The sequence below is a fragment of the Hyaena hyaena genome, unplaced genomic scaffold, assembly GCF_003009895.1.
Source record: "Hyaena hyaena isolate Hyena2069 unplaced genomic scaffold, ASM300989v1 scaffold_151, whole genome shotgun sequence".
In the NCBI taxonomy this organism is placed as follows: domain Eukaryota; kingdom Metazoa; phylum Chordata; class Mammalia; order Carnivora; family Hyaenidae; genus Hyaena; species Hyaena hyaena.
Genome location: NW_024080783.1, coordinates 2,412,428 through 2,431,213, shown reverse-complemented (window position 1 = coordinate 2,431,213; position 18,786 = coordinate 2,412,428). Strand labels below are relative to the sequence as shown.

The 18,786-nt window shown below is 53.7% G+C and overlaps 1 protein-coding gene across 10 annotated transcripts in view; it reads right to left on the bottom strand.

Moving 5' to 3' along the window:
- Positions 1-18,786, bottom strand: part of DENND1A (DENN domain containing 1A) — a 500,247-nt gene that overhangs the window by 24,876 nt on the left and 456,585 nt on the right. For 7 of the 10 annotated variants that reach the window (XM_039239000.1, XM_039238996.1, XM_039239002.1 and 4 more), the window contains one exon: positions 2,616-2,672. The exons of the other annotated variants lie outside the window; for them this stretch is intronic. In XM_039239000.1, the coding sequence (XP_039094931.1) occupies positions 2,616-2,672 (57 nt within the window). The remainder of the gene's footprint in view (positions 1-2,615; positions 2,673-18,786) is intronic. 10 annotated transcript variants of the gene reach the window in all.

The following is an 18,786-nucleotide window of genomic DNA, read 5'->3' as shown; positions in this document are numbered from 1 at the left end:
CTTCACCTCTGTATCTTTGCCAAGCACCAACACTGCCTTAGAGATTCCACAGAAAGCCCAGCTCGCTGTTGCTAATTATTACTTTTTCCCCATCAAAGGCTCTGCCCCAGTATTTCACACTAAGATGGACTCCATGGAAATGCTAATGGAGGGTCCCTGGAGAGTTCAGTATGCTAGAAAGACCATGGGTTCTAGAGTCTGGTGACCCCTCTCTGCATTTGAGGGACTTGGGTTAAGTTACTAAGCATCAGTTTTCTTACCTCTAAAATGGGTGGATATGATGCCTACTTCATAGAGTTACTGTGAGGCCCAGCTAGGATGACTTGCTGACCTATAAAAAATCCTAGGCAAATGGTACTAAGAAACTGAGGTTGTTCCTTAGAAGTTCCAAGGTTTAGGGGCGCCCGCGTGGCTCAGCCAGTTAAGTGTCTGATTTTACCTCAGGGCATGATCTCCCGGTTTGAGACCCGCCTTGGGCTCTGTGCTGACAGCTCAGAACCTGGAGCCTGCTTCAGATTCTGTCTCCCTCTCTCTTTCTGCCCCTCCCCTGCTCACACTCTGTGTCTCTCTTTCTTTCTCTCAAAACTAAACAACAAACACTTAAAAGATGGGAAGTTCTAAGGTTTAAAAACCTGTTAAGGGTAAGAACCACTGCTATGTGCCAGGCACTGTGCAGAAGGGTAGTCTATGTGTACGCTCTCAGAGCCTCTGTGGAATGAGGGCATGTTAGAGAGACAGGAGGGATGTTAAAGGGAGAGAGAGGTGGGGCCCCTGGGTGGCTCAGTGGTTCAGCTTCCAACTCTTGGTTTTGGTTCAAGTCAATGGTCTCATAGTTCATGGGATTGAGGCCCCCACTGGGCTCTGCGCTGACAGTGTGGAGCCTGCTTGGGATTCTCTGTCTCCCTCTCCCCCTCTCTGCCCCCTTCCCTGCTCTTTCTCTCTCAAAATAAACTTAAAAAAAAAAAAAAAAAGGCAGTGAGAAAGGGGTGGCTCAGAGCTTCAGTACTTTCCCACAAGTCACACGGCCTGGGGACCCATGCCTAGCCTTGCCTACTCCCTACAACCACCATGCTAATTGATGCCTGAGGCTCTCACTAAGTCACACGAGGTTGAACCCAGAAGGGGCTTCCTGTCCCCCAAAGCAGTTTCCTTTTGCTGTTTGTGCCTTCCTTCTAATGACAGTGAGCAGAAACTCTTCAGCCAGCGCGTCCAGAGCCGTGCTGATTAGGTTTGGGCTAAGCATGGTTTGACTGGGTACAGGAGGGGGCCTCCACACAGGCTAGAACTGCAGACTCATGACTGCTGTGGGTGACGGTATCTAAGTCCCCTCCAACCTCCACCCCTGCCCTCTAACTCCCACACACAGGAGGGAAGGGAAGGAAGACAGGGCCACAGAATTTGCCAAGTTCCACACAGAGAACAGCCGATGCTGGGCGTGCGCACCAAGGATTGAAAACAGACATGCGAGGGCCTGGCCACCTGCACCCCTCGGCCGCCACACGTCACAGGATGGGGTCTGGCCGTGTGCGCTGGAAAGGGGGGTCAGGGGTTGGGATATGGGGGGCACTCTGGTCGCAGCTTGGTGGGAGTCTGACCTCATGCTGGGCTGCAGGAGCGGTGGCTGTCTGAACAAGATACAGAAACTCTTCTCTCGGTAAACAGGCCCCACCAAATGGCCCTGGCAAGTTTCCCACTTTGAAGGAGCCCGTAAAAGTGGTGACGCCTCGACACAGCCCAAGTCTGAGCTTCTGAGGAAAACAGGGCCCCACACCCAATACTTTTCCAAGGCATCTGTCCTTAAAGACCTTGGACGGGCGGGGGAGGGGCACCTGTGAGGCTCAGTCGGTTAAGCGTCCAACTTTGGCTTAGGTCATAATTTCATGGTGCATGAGTTCGAGCCCCGCATTGGGGTCCACACTGGCAGTGCATAGCCTGCTTGGAATTCTTGCTCTCTTCTCTCTCTCTGCCCCTCTCCTGCTTACATTCCCCTCCCAACCCCAAAATAAACTTAAAAAAAAAAAAAAAAAAGACTTCGGACAGGTTTCTCTGCTTTGCGCACCCTATTCCAGGGTGTTGGTGGGTTTGTCGCCCTGACTGGGGACTTCACTGGGCAAGATGGAGCTCCATGTGAGGCCTAGAACAGAAGAAGGCCCTGTCCCCATCCCAGATTCCCTGGGCGTAGCCTCTGCCCTCACAAAGGGACATCAAACGCATTTCCAAACCAAGATCAGGCGGGAACGAGACCCCTGCTGCCAGACTTCTGCTTCCTTTGTGAGCAAGAGGCGGTTGGAGCCGGGCTTTAAAGCTCCCTGGTTAGAAGCAGGAGTCAACCCAGGAGATGTGATCAAGTGACGCGCACACACGGCAAACACACCACGCAGGGGCCCGCGGCTACCTACAGCTCTGGCCTGCAAGTCACCAAACCGGCTCCGGGGGAAAAGGAGACAAGCCCAGAAAATGCAAGTTCGGGTTCATGCCACGCAGAGAGGGAAGCTGAAAAACCCAATGCCCGGTTCTGTTTTGCAAGGCAGCTGAGTTCAAAACCCCGAGGTTTAGTGAGGCGGGTGGACGGCGCAGGCAGTGTTAGGCGGCAGGCAGGGCCGCAGGCTACTCACGGGCCTCGAGCGCTGTATCTTGGGAGGCGGCGGGCGAGCGGGACGGCGTCTTTGTGGCTGTATTAAAGCGAAACTTAAAACATCAGTACATGTGGAGATGGCTGGATGCATTTCCACACTCGGCACACGGCAGGACACATCCGGTCGCCCAAGCCAGACCCCGAGGCGTGTCCTCGATGCCTCTCACTCCCTTGTCAACTGGTGGCCAGGCCCTGCACAGGCCCTTCCGGGGCCTGGATCACCATAATCATCTCCTCCAGCCATTCTCTCCACGGGCCGTGGGGATCTTCTAAAACGTAACACAACTTTGTGGCACCCCAGCCTTGAGACCTCTGCTGTCCTTCCTGACTCTTCGGGGGACCGCTCAACAAGGCCGGGGGCTGGCACACCAAGTCCTCCAAGACCTGGGCTCTGCTGTGCCCCACACAGGCCCCTTCCAATCTTCATCCTTGCTCACCTGGGCAGACCCTCAAATGGCCCTGGGCTCTCGTGCCTGGTTTCCTGCCTGCCCCTTAGGGTCGAATGACCCACCCCATCCTGATCTGCCTGGTAAATGTCTGCTTGTCATTCAAGATAGTGGGTCACATGCTGCCTTCAGTGCCCCCACTGCCTGGTGCTCCCTGCTGTGTGCGACTTGCACCCAGTCTCCCTCCTAGCCCCCGGCCCCTGCACTATCTTTCAAATGTTCATTTCCTTGAGGGATTCATCCCTGTTCTCTGGGGGGAGGAGAGGAAATATCTGCAAAATAAATGTTTGATGAACAAATAAAATTGAACAAAATGCTTGGCTGGGTTCTAACCAAGAGAGCACAGGTTTGCTGGCTGTATCCTCTGACCTTTTATTTTGAAAGTCAAACTTCGTCCTTTCAATGGTCTGCCTGCATAGATGCCCCGAACAGGTGTGGGAGGTGGGCAGGCAGAGGAAGGAAAGGAAGTCTTCACACTAGACCAAGACTACGGACCCTCCGCAAACCCTGGGAAGCTTCCGGTTGGCTCCTCCCCATTCAGTTCCCCATGTGGTTCACAAAGTACTTTACTATCCGACAGAGTCTACACCTGCACTGCCCACTGCGGCAGCCGATGGCCGCGTGCGGCATGTGCTGCGAGCATAAAATACACACTGGCTTTCAGGTACTCGGTTAGAAGCAAATATGTAAAGCATCTCAATCATTTTTATACGGATTCTATGTTGAAATGAAAATATTTTGGCTATTTGGCTAAATATCTTAAATATTAATTTCATGTTCCTTTTTACCCTTTAGATGCAGTTACTGAAACGTTTTTAGAATTGTACGTGTGACTTGCACAGGAGGTTCCCGTGATGTCTCTCTGCGACAGGGCTTTGGAGCTTCACTTGGTGGCACTGATTCTTCAGATATTGGACCTGCCTTGAAACTCACTCTCTGTACCCCACTCCTGGAGAGGAGGGGCTCCATCTCGGGTGTCCCTGGGTCCCTGATGCCCGGCACAGGGTGTGTCAGAGTAGCCTAGGGGGTCAGCTGGCAGAGGTACTCGGTAGAGAATTGGGCCCCCTCACAGCATGGCCAGGGCACGTCTGGACAGAGATACACCATGGCTTTCCAGACCCTGTGCCGTTTCGCCGGCATCGTGGGCCAAACCGTGCTCACAGACCTGTCCTCAGCTGAGGCCCACCTGCGGGATGGAAATGACCTTGGTAGCCCACTGCACCCTATTTCTTCTCCATCATGTTACAGGAAAAGTGTGGGGCCAAAGGGAATGGGGCTCCTCACTCACACTGCTCATCAAAGGAAACTAAAAGGACAGGGAGAGGGGAGCCTCCTGCACTGTGCAGGCTGCCGCCTTGTCCCTACCCGGCCTCTCATTGTCACGCCCCCCCACCCCCCACTTGTTTTTGGCCACTCTACTTCTGGGTGACCAGTTCTCTGGCTCGTAGCCCTCGCGGCTCATTGCCTCTGACCGAGCCATTGCCACCCTGATGGCGGGGGTGCAGAACCCTCAGGAGGCGGCCTTGGGGTCAGACAGTCTTGAACTGAACCCCAACCTCCTCCACCTCCACCATTTGGATTTCCACAGGCCCGTGATTTAACTACTTGTGCCTCACTTTCCTCATCTGTAAATGCAGGTAGTGGCATTACCCACCCGAGGGGGCTGTTAGGAAGATTCAGTGAGACGATGTTCTCCAAGATCTTCCCACAACGCCACCAGCCGACTTTAGCAACCATCACCGTAAGCAGGTCTCTCCCCCTGCAGCCTCTCCCCTCCCCATCCATCTCCACACTTGCTCCAGAGTGGAACTAAAAAAAAAAAAAAAAAAAAACACGCCCAATGGTGTCATTCGCCAGCTTAAATCATCTCAGTGGAAGGCCAGTGTCTCCCAAGGCATCTCCCAGTGCATCCCGGGAGATGCATTGTACGAAGGAAGAAAAGGGGGTTCCCTAGCCAGACATGTCCGGGAAATGCTGCCTACCGCCTTATTCCTTTTGGAGATTCACAATGCCAGCGAGCACAGCAAAGGCTGCCAAGTCTTGCAATAAAAAACCCACCTTAAACAGACAAAACCCTATTCACTTTTTTCCTGATATGTCCTATTTCTCCCAATTTATTTGAACACAGACTCACTTCCCCTATAACAGCCGTTAGTCTGCCCTGGAAAATGCCACCTGAAGTGTTCAAAGCCCTCCAGACACTGGCCCCACCCACAGGCCTCTGCTGTCTCATCCCTGGTGCCACGCCCCATCCCTCCCCGGTCCCCCCCACTCCATCCCACTCGGCTTACCCTCCGGTTCTCCCTCAGTGCTTCAATACTGGTCCCTTTGCCTGAAGCACCTTTTCATTTCCTTTTGTATTTGTCCTCGGATGCCTGGCTCAGGCCACACCGCTCCCAGGAGTCCCCCCCTGCCCTTCCCTGCCACCGTGTATTCACAGCCCACAGGGTGTAATTTCTCTGTTTATCTTCGGGTCTAGTCGAGTGCTGGTACATAATAGGTGCTCAGCAAATGATCTTTGGCTTAAAGTTTCCCACACTTGCAGAGATTCCACAAATGTTAGTTCTCCAGATTTCATATTTAACTTCTTTTCCTTTGACTGTCACCAGGAAGTGCTGGTTCTTTTGTAACTGAACTTACATATGGTGGGGAGAAAGTAGACTCTTGAGCACACCCAACCTAGAAGGCAGCAGAGTAAGTCAGGGGGATTTAAAGACACAATGAAAGGGTGATGTGGGCCCCACTGCTGGGGCATATGGTACTTCCCACAGGGCCATGCACCAGTGGACACACCACTCCGAGAGCTTCCCAAGTCTGCTGGGGTGGGATGACGGCTGGGGAGAGCCAAGCACCCTGAAGAGGCCACAAGAGTGAGCGGTGGTGATCTGGGTGGAAGAGGGTGTGAAGAAGGAAGCCAGAGAAGGATAAACTCAACACATCATTTGGCAGAACATGGCCCCCATGCTTGGGAAGCTGACTCGAGGACTAACTGAACATGGGGGCTGGGTCGCCTGGGTGGCTCAGTTGGTTTAACCTCTGACTCTTGATTTCAGCTCAGGTCACGATCTCCCAGCTGGCAGGGTTGGGCCCTGCGTCGGACTCTGCGCTGAGTGTGCAGCCTGCTTGGTGTTCTCTCTCTCTCTCCCTCTCTCCCCCTTTCTATTAGCTGTGCTCTAATAAAGAAATAAACATAAAAAAAAGAAAGAAAGTGGGGGCTATGGCAGTGTGGGCGGGGCCCAGGGAGGCTGCAGAGCTGGCCAGACCTGACCCCCTGCCCCTAAGGGCAGAGACCTGCTCACATTCTTCTCTGTACCCCAGCCCATAGTCCAGGGCCAGTACCAGCATGCTTGTCTCTTCCCACGGCCCCAGTATAAGGAGCATATCTATCTGTGAACAAGAAACAGACTGCAGAGAGGTAAAGAGACCCATTCCGTGGCCCCCAGCTGGTATTGGGGAGTCCTAGGAGTGGGTCTCAGACCTCAACTGTGCATCCAGTGAGTTCCTAGCACTGGAGTAGGTGGAGACAAAACCAGAAGAGCCTTATATCAGAAGGAGCAGAGAACTGAGAAGGCCAGGTCCAGGCACCTTTGCACAGAAATCACGTTGCATGAGATCCCCAATTCCCTGGCTGGATCAAAATGCAGCTATACCGACTGCTGTTTCTTGAGTGAGTTCAAAAGCCTGGGCCTTTGGCAATCTTTTGCTAAGAAGAGTTCCATTCAGCATTTCATCTGGCACTTCCTGAGCTGGGCTAGGGCAGGAGGGATGGCAGGGCTGGAGGTTTTGATAATCAACACATGCACCTGTTTTCTTGAAGGTCATGTCCAATCAGGGAAGCAGACGGATTCCTCCTATGGAACAACTACTTGGGGCCAGGACCCTGAGATTCAGGAGTGTGAGACACCGTTCCTGTCCTTAAGAAATGTATGGTTTGGTGGCATTTGACCTATCATAGAAAAACACTTCTTCGGCTATTTGGCCTAAAACCGAGAAAATATACTTTGGGTTAGAAAGATGTAGGGTCATGTCTCGGCTCTGCCGTTTCCCAGTTGAGTTCAATACTGGTTCTGTCACTTGGGCGAGTTATTTAATCCAAATCCAGTTCACTCTTCCACAAAACAGAAATATCCTGATGATGAACAGGACCAGCCAATCCCCTCCTGGACTCACAAGCCTTCCCAGAAAGGTCAACAGCAAGGCACTGTTGAAGGTGACTGGATTTTTAATAATAATCTCTCTTATATGCTGTGTTTTCCTTTCAAAGTATTTCTGCTTCTCATATTTCCTTTGAGACTCATATCCCCCGGTGAGGTAAGTTAGAGGAGGACCATTTCCCTGCTATAGTGGTAGGAAACAGGAGGCCCAGAGAGGTTAAGGGACTAGGTTGAGGCCACACAGCTAGTAGCAGGAACTAAAACAAGCAAGTATTCTTAGTGCACTGCACTATCCTTGTCAACTCAAATTTCCAAAGTCATCTGGAATCCCTTCTGATGTGGTTTTCCTAATCCTTCTGAAGTTAGAAGCTGTTGTTAGAGATCTGTGCCTAAGAGAAAAGGCACATGGGAGAGTGACTCACATCTTCCCCTTCCTTCCTTGAGCACCTCTTTCTAGTGCTTTCCAAAGGAGGTATGTAATCCATTTGATCATTCATTTAACAAACAGTGCACATTAATGAACAAGACACAGTCCTTTCCCCAAGGCCTCCCAACCCGATAGAACAGGTTATAATGCAGGGGGGAGAGAGGGGTGTGGAGGTCTGTGGAGGTACACAGGGGTGCGTGTCTACTGGATGGGGGTGGTAGGGAGTTAGAGTGCATGGTAGAGGGGAACCACGGTGGCCCAATGTGGCTAGAGCAAGCATAAATATGAGGACAGGGCAGGTCAGAACCTTGGATGGGCTGGTGGGTGTCACATAATATAGGGCCTTGAATAGCAGGCTGGGAAGTGTGGCTTTTGTCTTGAGACCAGTTGGAGGGATTTAGGTAAGGGAGGGGGCATATCAAAGCCTTGGTATTCTTGGTGTAGAAGATGGATGGGAGGAGGAGGATGGGTGGGCTTCTAAGAACAGGCATCCCCCCCGCCCCGTCCCCACCGCAAGCCACAGGGCCCAGCCCAGGCCTCCATGTTGTGAACTCACGGCTCCCGGCCACCTGACTACTGCAAGATGTAAATGTGAGAGAGTAAGCCCGAAAGTGTGATTGACACGGAAGTCCCAGAGAAGAGGGGAACTCTTTGGCCTCTGCCCGGCCCTTAGCATTTATATCTGTCAGCCGTGTGGACCAGGTGAGTATGCTCATTGGATATGAAACCCACATTTATGAGGACAGCATCTGATTTGCAGTTAATTTGTTGATGCAGCAAAACACATTGTTTCCAAAAGGTCAGGAGGGGAAGCCGTGTTAGAACATCAACTTAATTACCCGGGTGGCATGGATGAGCGGGTGCCCTGCACAGGGCTGTGGGTGGAAAATGCTCGACTGGCGGCATGGACCTGGAGCAGAGGGTGCCGTGCGTGCTTGGTGGGGGGTTGGGAGGGGGGAGTGCAGCCTGCACAGGAGGCCCAGCCAAAGCACTTCCTGCCCGTGTGGTACGGTATCTAACCAGCTCACTTGCTAGCCAGGGGAATCCTCTGCATGGAAATGAGGGTTGTTACCCCATTTCACAGATGAGGGGAGGCAAAGACTTGCCCAGGGTCACATAGGGCAGTGGATGACAGGCCTTCAGAAGAGAGTCAAAGAGCTTATCTGGAGTTAATTGTGAGCCGGGGCGGGGTCCTGAGATATAAGTGGGAGGGGCTGGCTGTTTAGGAAGCAAGCCAAGGATTTACTCAGTTCCCAAGGAGGACACACCTTGGACTATCCCTTCAACACACCTTCGAGGTCACAATCAGCATCCTCATTTGGCTGCTGGGAAAGTAGGTGCAGGGAGGGGGTGGAGGGACAGGTGCTACCTAAGGCCACACAGAAGGTGAAATGTCAAAGTCAGTGGGGAGATAGGCCAGCCCCTAATCAGAGACTGGTGGCAAGGAGAAGGAGGTATAAGAACAGAGATGCCGGGGGCCACTGGGACCGACTAGCTCTGCTGAAAGCAGAAAGCTGTGCCTGCAAACCTGGGAATGGGGAGGCAGCCAGGGCCCTCGCACTTCCCCCTTCCGAGGGCAGGAGATGGTAGATGTGCCTGACGGCAGCTGGAGGCATGAGAGAGCTCGCCTCTAAGCTGGCCCCAAAGGCGGTCTCGGGTCCTATGTCTGAAGGGTGCTTGGAGCTGTCCCTTCCCCATCAGACTCTGTCCCACCGTCTCCAAGGGGAGATTGGATAGATGCCTGGGATTTCTCTGTCCTAGGGAAGTGCCCCAACCAGATGTGCTGCCAGGAATGGAGAGGGAGAAGGAGAATATTCACAGTTAAACTCTGTCACTGTTTAACGAGGAGAGTCCACCTGGTTAATTTTCCTGGCTAGCAGCCACATCAGTTCTCTGACCTGTGCAGGAAATGGCCCTGGTTGGGAGAGGAAGGCATAGCGTTCTGTGGCTTCACAAAGGCTCTGGGCTGAGAGCAGGCCTCCTCTGCTCTGTGGGACTGGAAAGCTGCTATTATGCAAGATATGGAAATAAAAGAGGGCTCCGTTTGATACGCCTCCCAAAAAGAGTATTAGAGTTATATTTTGTGTGGAGTGTTGCCTTTGAAATGCCTGACCAGCTCTTTCGGGCACTGCTCCTTCCCGTCTCCTAGCTCCTGTCCTTACGCGTGGTCCTCTCGTCCACCCTTGAGAGAGCTGGTCCTGCCTGTTGGGAGGATCAAATCGGCGTTTCAACCAGGACAGCTGGAGGGGCTGGGCGCCGGGGTCCTGGGGCACTCGCTCTGTGCCGAAAGCGCTGGGCAGGGCCCCGGGCCCCTAGACGGGATCCTGGGACCTTCTGACCCTGAGCACCTGCTGCAGAGTTAGCTCCAAGCTATAATCTTGGTGGGATGCTCCTTACAAGATGCGGCACAGGGTGGACTTTCTACATCATGGCTGAGGATGAAGTTTCCAACCTGCCCACAGCAGGTGACAAGGAGGTGCTTGTACATGGGAAAGGGAGGCTGGATGGGGGGCTCTTATCTTGGAACACCCTGGATGGGCCAGTGTTACTCTGAATATCCCAGTCAGTCCTAAAGCTCTGGAGTGAGGTTCCATCATGATTCCCGTTCTACAGACAGAGAAACTGAAGCCTCTTGCTGAAACTCACACAATATAGTTGGGAGGCCGGTGGGGCTGGCTGTCCGGACCTAAAGGAAGGTCTCTGCATGCCCTGTGACTTGCTGTCCCTAGGCACCATCCATGAGGGGACATTCAGGACCAAAGGCAGTCGCCTGAGAAAAGCCTTGGCATCTGCCACCAGGTCTGTAAGCCATCATCTCCGGATAGGGTATGCCCAGGAGACAGTCCCCTCAACAGGTCACCTCGTGTGGCCATTCTCTCAAGTTGGTCCTGGGCACTTTCTCCACAGTGAGTGACTGTGCAGCTGAAAGACATCTCAGCCTGGTCCCAAAGAGCGGTGCATTCCTCCCTGATGTTGACAGGAGTAGTATTTTGTAGTGGTGCTGGTTAATTTGTAGTGGCATTTGTGGTTTGAAGCCTTGTCAAGATCCCTGATTACCTCCCGTGCAAGGAGCTTGGCTGATGGGGAAGTTCACATGCTGAACAAAAGCGGCGAGGCAGCTGTGAGGAAGGCTGCGAGGGGGCCGGGTGACCCTAGCCGCTTGGGGGACAGAGGCAGGGGTAGAGAGGAGGGCCTGCAGTGGGGCGGGGGAGGGGAGCCTTTTGTTTTTAGTCAGGTGCAGCTGCTCAGTCTGAATAGGTGGCATCCCATTGGTGGCTGGAGGTCGGGCACCAGATGCGGCTGGTGGCTGGGCAGGGGGGTTTGCTGACGCGTACCATTCTCTGCCCAGACGGAAGCAGGAGGTGGGTGCTTCGCTGCTCCCTATACCAGGGTAGCCATCGGGGATGCCATCAGGGGTGCCTGGGTGACATTCCCAGGACGGGGAGGGGGGGGACATGGGGAGAGGCTTCCAGATGTTGGGAGAGAAGAGCCCCTTGATATCAGCATGGGCCACTGTGTTTTGACTCTTGCTACATACCGGGTCCTGTGCTAAGAGCCGTACATGTGAGGTCTCTAACGACATCAACAACCCTCAGAGAAGGTAAAATCCCCATTTGGCAAATGAAGAAACTGAGGCTACATGGCTCAGATGATTGCCCAGGCCAGAGCTCACAGCTAACAGGTATGAGAGCCAGGATCCAAGCCCAGGTATGTATGTTTGACTCCAAAGAAGCCCACACGCCTTCCATCAGACCCGATATACAAACAGCAGAAGGAAGATGCCGAACCTTATCCCCTCAAGGCCAAGTGTGCTCCCCTCTCTCGTGGGAGATCTCCCACACTATCCCTTGAGCTTTTTGTTCTGCTACGTCTGTTCTGACCACACAGAAGCGTTCATCTCTGCAGCCACCTGCATTTCACCAGGCCTGTGTCCTGACTCGGTGATGGTGTGCTCAGTGCATTTAAGGGCCAGGGCCAGCTCAGCAAAACCGAGGCTAATTTATCATCTCCAGAATGATGTCCACCCCAAGCAGTACGCCACTAGCAAATTAAAATAAAAATCTTCTCCTGATTTTGCAGTTGTACAGACAGAACTGCATGGCATCCCCTGAACACAGAGCCGCACTGGGCATGACACTCTCTCCACTGCCCTCACTGCCCACCTGCAGCCCAGGGAGCTGGGCACAGCCCCACAGACCGTCCCTGACAGGCTATTCAAGGCCGGCCCTGCCCCCACCTGCCCCTTGACCTACCCCGCAACGAGCAGCCCCTTCTGTCCAGCCCATCACAGACCGCGCCCTGTCCCTCCTGCCCCCTCCTCATGGTCATGTGCTGGTCCTGTGTGCCCTTCTTGCTGTTGCCTACCCGATGGGTCCTTCTCATCCCTCAGGCCTCTGCCCCTTCCCTGGAAGCCACCTCTCTCTTCCTGGGCCCTCAGGGTTAGGCTTCTTTCTTCTGTCCCTTTCCTTGATGATGACGGCGGGGGGGGGGGGGGGGGGGGGGGGGGGGGGGGGGGGGGGGGGGGGGGGGGGGGTTCTCAAAAGTGGCACTGCGTCCAGTTTACACTTAGATCCCCGGCTCTGGGCACAAGGCCTGTACACGGTTAAGTGCAAAGTACTTGCTTGCCCAAGTACTGTGGAATGGGCACCAAGTGATCAGGGAGGCCACTGCCCAGCATTTGACTAACCCAGACCAACTAGTTAGTCATTGTCCCCGGACCCCAGCCGCTGGGTCCATACAGCTGGCGGCATTTCCGGCATGCTTTTGATCAGGAAAAACTCCCAACCTAGAGGTATCCTGGCCCAACAGGTTGAGCCCCAGGGCCATCCCAAAAAGCAGGAGACTTTTTGAGTGGAATGCAAAAGTGAGATGCAATAGGATGCTTAGATGTGAAACATCCCAAATTTCCCCAGTGTGTCTGTTAAAGAAAGACAGGTTCGCGAGACAGAGGGTTTTTTTTTTTCTTCCCTCGTAACAAATGGATGGAGAACCTGGTTTTAAAATTCCTGGACCCTGGAATACATTTCTATCTGTGTCAAAGTCTACCCCTCCACCGCCTCAGCAGAGTTTAAAATCCTAGCTAATAGGTTAACAACTGTTTTTCTTCAGCTTCAAATGAAGAATATCAGAAGGCTGGGGGGATATGCGGCTCTCCAATTTGTACGGACTGCACACAGCTCCCTGCAATGTGTGTTTGACAGGACTGACATTTTGTACCGCTGTGAGATGGGAAAACGTGTGACATTTTTATTCATGGTGGCGTACGCCCTTGTAATGATCAGCTCTGGTCGATGTGCTTACCGCAGCAGCCCCAGAGCCCTCGGAGAACAAACAGGAACCCAAGGTGCCAGCAGTTCGACTGCCTTATTAAACACCGCCAGGATCCTAACGAAGACCAACTGCTGGAAAATCTCACTGTCAAATCCTCAAGGACATTGTCAGCGCACAGCTAACTGCATATATTTTTCATTTAAAATACTGAAATCCAGCATTGTGCCATGACGAGCGAGGGGAGGGGCGCCTGCTTCAGTGGCCATTCTGTCGGCTGCTTCTTCCGGGCTCCAGATGCTGGAGCCAGATGCCCAGTGGGGTTCATGGCTCAGAAAGGGGCAGCAGAGACCGGGAAGCTGACTTTCTGACAAGCCCAGCCCACCTTCAGGGTGAAAAGGCTGAAAGTTACAGGCCTCTGGTAAGAATCACCTGGAAAGTCGACCCACTGGGTTCTCTTCCTAAGCCGAGGCAGATCTGCACGGTTTGAAAATCCGTCCCTCCTTCCCCCCACCCCCAGCCATCTTCCTGTAGGCACAACCCATTACATCCTGCAACTTGGTGCTAATCAGCCTTCTGTTTGGTGGCAGACCTTCGGACATCTGTAGGAACACACGGCTGCGGCAGGTTTCAAACTGTGGCAGGAGAGCTGTGTGCCGCGATGCCCACCTGCAATCTCACCACTTGCTTCAATGCAAAGGCCTCAAGGTCAGCGGGCAGGAGGACCCCCTCCCTCTGGCGGTCATCTCCAAGGCTGATACACGCTGATGGATGGGAGCCAATCACGTGGCCGACCCTCGGAGCTTTTCGGGTTGTTACGCTAGGTGATTTGATTACGGCTGCATATGCTAACATCCTGATATATTTATTTTGTAAATATGTATTATTTATGCAGTGCCTCTATTTCCATACTCCAGCCCTGCCGCACCAAGGCACGCTCTGCTCTTTATTTATGGGGTCCTTGTCGCAACAGGCCTAACAAGGTGCCGGTGCGTGGTCCTTGCAGGTTTGCAACAAACCTTAAGTGGTCGGCTAAACAACCGGATGTTCTCCATCCATCATGGGCACAGGCTTGCATTTTAAGGGGCTGCCCGTAAAGTGTAGCATAATACCGTCCATCATCCTTGGCAGAGATGACCTGGGACAGCGGAGAGCTGGGAACCCAGGGAGCAGGAGCCGTAACACTCCACACCCTGGGATGGGGGAGGGGCTGGAAGAAGCTACGGGTAACAGGCCCCAGAGAGAGTGCAAAAAGGAAGGCCGTTGGTAGGCAGCCTTGGGGCAAAAGCGGGACAGAGAGGGTGAAGGTCACTGGACCCTATTTGGCCCAAGCTGGCCGTTCTGTCCCTTGGCAGAACTTATCCTGCTGGGGTACAGAGGGAGATGTCCACTGGGCCTGCATACCCCAACAGGTACTCCCGCTGTCGTGGGCTGTGCCTCCAATCTCATTACAGCACGTTGGCAGGAGGAAGGGGAGTGCAGCCTGTGTCCAACCTGTGTCATTCTAAGGTGAATGTCAGTAGCTCCCGCGGAGGGCAGCCAGCAGACCCCCAGGTTCTGTCTCCCGGATCTCCCTCAACCCTTTCCCTCCCCTTCAGCCCCGTAAACGGGGTCCGAGGTCAGACTCCCACTAGCTCCTGACTGTGAGTTAGTGGCCTCATTAGCAGCCTCCCTGCTTCACCCACCTCCACCCCTTCCCACGTGGCTCAGAATGTTCCCGGATGCCACTCCCTCCAATATAATCCTCACCGGCCCCCTGATGCCCACAAGACACGTTTCAAGCTCCCCTGAGACCTGGGCACTGCCCACCTCTGCAGTTTGGCTCTCGGCCCTGCCAACTGCTTCCTGGACTCCTGCTTCCCCACGTTAGCCCTCCTCTTCTCAGAAGAGTAAGCTTCTCCTGTCCTTTACATAGGTCACTCTGTGTCTCTGGAATGCCCTGTTACGGCTCCACCTAATATACAACTTATGTTTTTAAAAAAATTCTTTTAGTGTTTATTTATTTTTGAGAGAGAGAGAAACGGAGCATGAGTGGGAGATGGGCAGAGAGGGAGACACAGAATCCCAAGCAGGCTCCAGGCTCTGAGCTGTCAGCACAGAGCCTGAGATCATGACTTGAGTTGAAGTCAGATGCTTAACTGACTGAGCCACCCAGGTGCCCCAATATACAACTTATCTTTTAAGATGCAGCAGAAATGTTACCTCTTCTGAGAAGCCTGCCCTGGTTCCCTCAAACATCGTAGGGCCCTTCTCCAGCCAGTACACTTACGTCCATTAGCACTTCTCTCTCCATATGATTTGCTGAGACCATGAGTGCCATGAAGGCAGGACCACATCTTATTCCTCTGTGACTCTGGGGCCTTGGACAGGGCTTGCGGCCGATATGCCTCATTATATGTTGGATAAGTGAAGGAAGGAATTAATGAGGACATAAAAGAATAACTGAGAGTTCTGCCTGGCAAAAAAAACTCCAAGGCTTCAGGATTTTTACTCCCAAAGATTGGAGGGTGGCAGAGGAAGAATTCTGAGCTGGTTATCAGGGCTTGGGCAACTGAGGGTGTCTGGGAGAAGCCCTGGGGCAGAAGCTTCCCTCCCACCCCACCTCCCCCACCCGTAGGAAGAACAATGCCTGGGTTAGCTACCTGGGCAGTGACAGTCTCCTGGCCTTCGGCTGACTGCTGCGCTACTCCGCCTGGCCTCGAGGCACCATCTTGCCAAGAGCCCACCTATAATCTCTCTGCAACCATTTTATGGTCTTCTCTAGAGAGAGAGTGCCAACAGGGATCCACCTAGAGGGAGTCTGGGCCCCGGGCCTCCCAGGGAGGACCAGGATGTAGCTGTAACCACGGAGCCATACGGCTGAAGGATGGCAACACCTCAGAAATTGTTTCAGCGGCTCCCAGGCAATGTTAATCCCCTACCACACTTTGCATTTCAAGTGGGATATAATCAATGATCCCTTGGGAGAAGTCCCTTTTACATATTCTGTTTTCGTACTTTTATTACATTTTAAAATTCCCTGCGGTATCAACAAACAAATACGCCGCAATATTCCAGAAGACGTGGAACTAAGCTGACTGGCCACAAAACTAACCTGGCAAATAACCTAAATGAGGGACGTGGTCAGTGCGGTCCTGGATCAAATGTGCAGGAGGCTGGCATGGAGCCTTTGTTGCCGAGCTGCCCCAGGGTCAGGGGGGCTGGAGATAAAGGGAGAGGCAGCTGGGGCTCTGGGTCTGGATCCGTTGTACCAAGGCCCTTGACCCTGCTAAAGAGTGGAGCAGTCTAGACGCCACTGCATCAGTCTGGGTGAGATGATGTGAGACGAGGCAAGCACCGGCTGAGCACCCTGCCCAGCACCCAGGCCTTCAGAAGGGCAGCGCCACAGTTCCTCGTACTCTCCTCACTCCACGGTGTAAAGGGATCTGGGACTCTGTAGGTTTATTCTGAGGAGAGAGCCAGGTCCCACATCCAGGCAGCAGCCATCAGCTCTAGTCAGGAGTGATGTAGAGACAGAACAAAGTGACCTTGACCTCCAGGGCCATCCTATCCACACTACTGCAGTCTAAGCAGGCCCCGTACCACCGGCGGCTCCGACCAGATGCCTCCAGAAGCAGGTGGAAATGACGACGAGGGTTTGATGAGAGGGGCAGAGTGAGGGGAGAGCCTGGTCTCCAGCATTAGATAGACCTCGTGTGGAATTCTTGCTCTGCCACTTACTGTGTGACCTTGGGCAAGTCGCTTAACCTCTCTGGGCACTGGTTTTCTGGAGAGAATACTAACTGTATCGATCTTCTAAGTGTTGTTGAGGAGATTAAGAGAGGCGATTTGCCCATGAGAGGCCTGGATCCCACAGAGTAGGTCCATGTCATAATGAAAACCAACCCAGTCCACCCGACCCCTCCTTATGGTGCCATCGCTCGCTCAGTCCGTCATCCCTTCCCTCTCAGCATGGCCAGGTTAATAATTTACCGCGTTCCCAGATATGCTTAGGGATTGATGGGCGACAACATGACAGGCGATTCCTGGCACAGCACGCTTGTGGCCATGGGGCGGGGACTCCCGCGTGGCCCCTGACACCGAGTCCATTCTCCCAGAGGATCTCACTTATGGGAAATAATTTATTTTCAATATTTTATGTTCTATTTCCCCTTCCCTACTGTGATAAACTCCCCACCTTTGGCACAGAGAATTCTAATCTGAGAAAATACCTCCTCTGGTCTCGCTGAATCAGATTTCCTGTTCTTGTCCTGCTGGGCTCAATAGCTCCCTGGCAGGGAGCTGGATTCGGAGCTGCTCTAGCTCAGACCTTGAAAGAAATGCTGTTTTTAGGCTCTGGTCAGTCCTCTGGCAAAGAGGCCCCGCTGTCACGCTGCCGAGCGCGCACAGACTCGGGGACGGGGGGCGGGGGGGGGGGGCTGTCGCTCGCACACGGCACCGCACACGGGGGCTTAGAAGGGAGCACAGGCCCTGGAGAATACCAGCCACCCGTCTGTGGTTTCTCCTGCTCTGCCGAACTGAGCTACTCCCACCTCTCCCTGTGATTCGCCGCCCTTCACGTATTCACTCACTCACCACTTGGTCATTCCCCCAAACTGCCTGGACAAGTCATCTGTGCCAGGCCCTGTGAGGCTGCTGAGGTCACAGAGCTGAAGCGGATGTGGCCCCGTATCGGGAAAGAGTGTCAGGCATGAGGATGGTGTGAATCCGGGGGGGTGGAGGGGGGGAAAGAGCTCTGCTTGGAGGAGTCAGGGAGGGCTTCTCAGGGAAGAGGTGCTTGAGGTGGGCCCTGAAAGGCTGATAGGCTTTTGTCAGAGGAACAGAGGAGGAGGGACACTCCTGGCAGCGGACAAGGCAGGAGCTGGGTCACCAAGGGGCTCCTCCCGCACCCAGCATGCCATGTGGCCTGGAGCAGACACCCAGGAAGAGCAGTGGAGAGCATGAGTACAAACTGTGTGCTGGGGACAAGAGAAAAGGACGGGACTCTGTCCAGGTTGGGGGGCACTTAGCAAAGCCTTGCAGGGGGAGACGCACTGGCCTGATGTGGATGAAGGAGGTACTTCCAGCCCAGGAGGCTCAGGGGAAGCTTGTGAGGGGGTGACTCTGGCAGAGCTCTGAAGGCTGGGTAAGTTCTCTGACCACCAGGTGAGTCGGTGATGGGGGAGGGAAACCCTGGGGAGGGGCCCACATTGTGGAGGGCCAAAGGGCCCGCCTAGCTCATTGCTTCATGTTTGCTGATGCCCCTATGCCTCACAGACCAGTTGAGGAGAGCAACATGTGACCCCAGAAGTAGAGGGCTGTGTGGGCACGGTGGGCTGACGTCCTGGTAGAACTGGGGAGGGCAGCTTTGGGGGAGGCCACAGACTGACTGGGACACTGCAGTGAGAGAAGCTCATGAAACAGGTAGGGTTTAGCAGCAGATACAGGGGCGCCAGAACAAAGATGCCGTTTTCTTCGCACAGAGCTGTGGTACAAACCCAAGCTCTAGTCATAGTGACATGGCTCTGAATCCTGACTGTTGCTTCTAAGCTGTACACCTTGGCTAAGTCTCCACTCCCTCTATGTCTGGCCCGTTTTCCTCTCTGCAAGGGGAGATAGTACCTGAGACCCCCACCTCCCAGGCTGACAGGAGTAGGTGGGCTAACTTGTGGGAGCTGCAGAGCACCGTACTTGCGGTTGGAACACAGTTCTCCAGGTCTACACTCGGTACCTGGCTCAAGATGATCAATTCATCCTCCCGCCTCTCCCACGCCTGCCCTGACACCATCCAATGCCTAGCATACAGTAGGTGCTCAAACTACTGGCAAATTGCTCCACAGTTCTGGAAGGTGTGTGGTCAGGGAGGGAGCTGACTCT